Here is a 5,000-nt window from a genome sequence, read left to right as displayed (position 1 = left end):
AACTGACACGGATATAATATTCAATAGACCTGAAGTAAAGAGGTAAGCCTAAATGAAGGTTTTAATTTCATCGGGTTGTGTTGCAGTATCTCATGTTATCACTCGTGTTAAATCTGAGTTAATTGTTCCACGGTTGTTTCCTCCTCTTTGCAGCAAGACAGAACGGAAGATCGGCTTTGAAAGTTTCAAGAAGGCCTTGGAATTATGTGCAGAGAAAAAGTACGGAAGTAAAGACGACGTGCAAAAGTTGATCGACAAAGTCTGTGCTGGAAAGGGTCCAGTTTGGAGCCACTGTGAGTTTGTCTTGTTATTCCACCACAAACGAAACCCCACAAACAACACTAACACGAAACCTTAAGGGTATTTTTTTTAGTTTCAAGAAAGCTTTCATTAATTACGTATAATTGAAATTTTCCTTTACGTGAGAACTAGACGGTGTTGTGTATAAATAACTTTCCACCTCCCCGAGTTTGGATGACACTTAATATCACTCATCAACGACTTGATATCCACATGCAGGGAGGGACATATAGAATAATTCTTATTTTGACAGCCTGTTTTATTAACATGTATTGTTGTACTGTATTAATGAAAGGAAGGCGTGCACAACACACAAGCGTGTGTTTAATAGTTAACTTAAACTTTGATATAGTAACTAAGAATTTGCACGGGTCGACAACGTTCTCGGTTTCGTAAACAAACAATTAAGTCAGTTACTATGCAACTCGAGAACAGGTCCTAAGACAACAAGTTCAACTTCAAGTGTTTTGTTATCAACTGGTGAAAAATATAGAATAGGATTCTCAGAGTAGGGTGGATAGAATGGTGCAGCCTGGAGCAATTTTTTTTCAATACTAGGACGAGCATCCAATAATTGAGCTAGAATTTTCTTGAATTTTTTTTTTTTTTTTTGGACAGAAACAAAGCAAGTCAGGTTCTGTTGATCGAATGACTGACACTTCAAAGTACACTGGATCTCATAAGGAACGGTTTGATGATAGTGGCAAAGGCAAAGGCTTGTAGGGTCGAAAAGACTTTGATTCTAATGCCGCTGAAGGGTACGTTGGTGGCTACAATGGAAAGGACACTTATGACAAGACACACTAGCTTCGGCATTGAAAAAAATGCACTTGTAATGTAAGGTGTGACTTTCTGGTAAAACTCTTTATTTCATAGTAGACTTATACAATTGTGCAGTCCCTCTCAAGGGGATCCAAATTTTTACGGACCATTTTCTTCTCATGCTATTTTCCTTTCTGCCTCAGTGAGTCTAAAGCCCGGTTTACACTACAGAATTTTTTTTTGGCACGGCTCCTGTAAAATTGACACGGGTGCCAAAAAGAGCACAGCAAACTTTGTTTACACTACACCATTTTTACCGTACCAAAAATACCGTACCAAATTTTTGGGCCCACGTAACGTCTCATGGAGCCATGCGCAAAGTTCAACTATAATGAAGAACTGTCCGCGTGATTTTGGTTGGAGAATGAGCCGGGCCATTTTGAAATGTCTACGTTGGTAAAAATACCGCTAGCCTATATGAATTAAGGCTTTACAAGTTTTGCTTTTGTTGGCATTTAAGGCTCGTGCTGTTAAAATTTACAAGTCGAGGCTTGGTGGTTGAAATTAGGAAGTTATACGTGTATCATCCACGCATAGAGGGCTGTTGTCCCCGCTCGCACATATGGATCGAATAATGATGTGTGTATTTTTATATCTGGTACGAAAGATCATTGAGAACAAGGATAATTTTGGTTGTGCGGCGGCTTTAAAAAACATTCTGTCTAGCCGTTACAATCACAAGTTCTAGATTTTGTTCAGTGTTTTCCCTGTAGGGATTATCATCACACCAGTGAGTTGACACGAGAGTACTTGTCCAACACTAGGTTGCACTAAGGTGAAGCATTTGCGGTTTATCACTATAACCATGACTAATTATCAACTTATGATATATCATAGACATATGCTTGTATGTTTCTTTGTAAGCAATGTTGATAATATCCATGATTAATCAATGGTTTTTATAAGGGACTGATTTTTTTTGGATCCATTGCCGCATTAGGTTTTTTATCGATATACGCATGAATTTAGTCATGATATTATCAGAATATTTGTTAATTAAGTAAGAATTTCTTCTTCCTCCCTGTGATATAGTGATAAAATACATGATATTAATCAGAATATTTTTAAATTTAGTAAGAATTTCTCATCCTGCTCCCCCTGTGATATTAGTGATAAATCATGGGTATTATCAAGAATATTTAATTAAAGTAAGAATTTCTTCTTCACCCTGTGATATAAGTGATAAATCATGAATATTAGCCAGCATCATTTCATTAAGTCAACGAATTTCTTCTTCCCCCTGTGATATACAGTGATAGAAATCATGATATTATCGAGAATAATGTAATTAAGTACAGAGTTTTCTTCGTTCTTCTCTTCCCCACCCTGGGACTATCAGTGATAAATCATGATATTATCACGAACATTTTTATTAAGTAAGGTTTTTCTTTCTACCCGGTAGTAGAGTGATCAATTTGTGGTATTTCGCTCCCAGCTTTATTTAGAGAATTTTGATATTATCATGATATGCATCAAAACATCACTGTCACAGAGTGTCTGTTTCTTCCTTCCTCTTTGTAACATGATACAAATCCACTTGCGTAAGGACATGATTTGAGAATGAGAGTGATACATGATATTATAGCTTGCTATTTCAGAAAATTATATTTTTCCATGCTGATTTCCTCGAAAGACTTTGAGGAAGTGATAACTTTGATATGCTCAATTTACCAATCTTTTGTTTTTCAAATTAAAGATTTGATGGCGAACAACTTACAGAATTTGCAATGCGAAAATTATTGAGCAACTACTATCATGGATAAATCTCAAATGATAATGATAGTTTTAATAATTTGACCGATGCACATTATGATGAAAATATTTCCGTCGATCTATTATCAATTCTAATTATCACCAAATATCAAATAAAAATATCCAAATATCCAAGTCTCAAACCAACATAACATACTATCAAGATATTTTTGATAAACCGCAATAACTGGCCACCTTAGTGCTACGGTACATACGTGGGTGGCTATAGTTTAACTAAAATTTGAAAATCCTACTATCTATCAAGAACTCCAAGTAATTGTCATTTCAAAAATTCAAATTTCCTTTTTGCTGAAATGTCCTCAAGTACCAATCTTTATATTCATAGCTTTGTCAGGGCTAACTTTCTGTCTGAGCCAAAAGCGATCGTTTGATACTTCTTAAAATTGCCTTGCAGTAAATTATGAATCGTACTAGAACAGTGATCTCGTCCCGTTACTTCTTGAAGTGGTCTTGCACGTTTTGAAGTGTAATTGCCCGATACAAAACACCTGGTGGTCATCAGCAGGACATTGAGATATTTTCTGTCTGTTAAAGAAGTAATTCAAGTCCTTGTGGTGACTATTCCATAACAAAGGTCCACCCACGATCCTCTGTGGGCATCCTCTTTACAGAAACTAGCCATTGACTTCAACAAGTGATGGGATTTTGACTCTATTTTGCCTATGTATGAAAATAGGAACGAACTAAGATCTAGGGCTTTGTCCGGGAAGAGATATGATAAGAAGAGGAGCAAAGTAAAGTGAATAGAAATGTGCGGATGGGGTCCATGAATTTTTTAATTGGTTTTTGCTACAATAACTTTTCATAAAATGTTACATACAACAGGTAAAATAGTGACTTATCGTTAATTGCTTGTGTCATGTCTATCATCTTTGTTTTAAATAAAGGTGATCCATGTACCCCTTTTTCAAAGTTTCCGGCCATGCTGCCGTCTCTAGGGGGAAGTGTTGAAAATCGCGAATTTATGAGGGGGCCAATTTCCTGTTGAGATCATTCTAAGAAGCCTGAGAGGCAAAGCCATCATGACCCGAAGCCTTATTGACATTCAGACTTTCCATTTCTTTGATTAACTCTGCTGGCTGTACGTTGCAGGAAAGTGAAAGGTGGTCTGTCGCAGATCCACTCAGCGTTTCATTTATGTTTTGTGCACAACTATGTGCGCTTAAATTTCTTCTTCCTAAGTTTAGGGTTAGGGTTTTAAGTTTAAAGTTTTATGCTTTAAGTTTTATGTTTTGTGCACAAAATATGTGCGCTAAAATTTTCTTCCTTTAAGTTTAGGGTTAGGGTTAGGGTTGTTTGCCATTGTAAGGAAATAGTCAGCAAAGTGTTCAGCAACAGTTTCCTGAGTGTTATAGTCCACAGTGCTTATTAAGAGTGATTTTGTCTGCAAGCACATTCATCCATATTTATGGTTCAAGAAGGTATTAAAAGGTATTGTAGAATTTCTTAGGTTTAGATAGAGTTCAGCTATGTCTACCTTTTGCCAGTAGGACTTGATTGACGTGCTTGTTAATATAGGTAGACTCATTTACACCATTTGTTTTTGCGTGCCAGGTTGGACTGAGTTTGTTTTTGCGGAATTGTTTTGAAACTTCCTATTGTTTCTAATAGCTCTCGTTCAGTACGCTTGTCATTTAAGGGACGTCTTGTGCGTCTTCAACTGATTCTGTATACTAGTGCATGGTCGCTCAGCCTCAGTAATTAAAGGGAATATCACATCCTCGAAACAGATATGGCTTGTTAGTGAGAATGGTATCCAGAAAGGTTTTGGACTCTAGCCTCTGGTATTCTAGTGGTTTAGTAAATTAGACAGGAATAGCCATGTATATCCTTCCAATAAATCCAACAGTATCTTGCCCTCTCGTTCAGGTCTCAATCGATCTAGATTAAGATCCCCAAGAAATATAATGAATTGGTTTTGACGTGAAGCAAAGGTGCAGATGTCATTCAATTCTTCTTCTAACCTGAGGTAGTAGAGCTCAACGATATGTTTTTGGGGTCTTTTGATTCCCACCACTACTACATCATGTTTTCCAATTTTGGCTTCAACAATTAACGTTTCAATAGTTGAAAATTTACGGTGAAGTGCTAATTTCTTGAATGGT

General features: G+C 36.6%; 1 protein-coding gene across 1 annotated transcript in view; it reads left to right on the top strand.

Moving 5' to 3' along the window:
* The window catches only part of LOC138002769 (tubulin polymerization-promoting protein family member 3-like), a 1,166-nt gene extending 143 nt beyond the window's left edge, over nucleotides 1–1,023 (top strand). The window contains exons 1-3 of the mRNA XM_068848749.1: nucleotides 1–42; nucleotides 154–280; nucleotides 919–1,023. The exon at nucleotides 1–42 is cut by the window's left edge and continues 143 nt beyond it. Coding sequence (XP_068704850.1) covers nucleotides 1–42; nucleotides 154–280; nucleotides 919–1,023 — 274 coding nt within the window. The remainder of the gene's footprint in view (nucleotides 43–153; nucleotides 281–918) is intronic.
* Nucleotides 1,024–5,000: the final 3,977 nt, after the last annotated feature.

The sequence above is a fragment of the Montipora foliosa genome, chromosome 5 (assembly GCF_036669935.1).
Source record: "Montipora foliosa isolate CH-2021 chromosome 5, ASM3666993v2, whole genome shotgun sequence".
NCBI classification, from domain to species: Eukaryota; Metazoa; Cnidaria; class Anthozoa; order Scleractinia; family Acroporidae; genus Montipora; species Montipora foliosa.
This window is presented reverse-complemented; position numbering and strand designations above follow the sequence as displayed.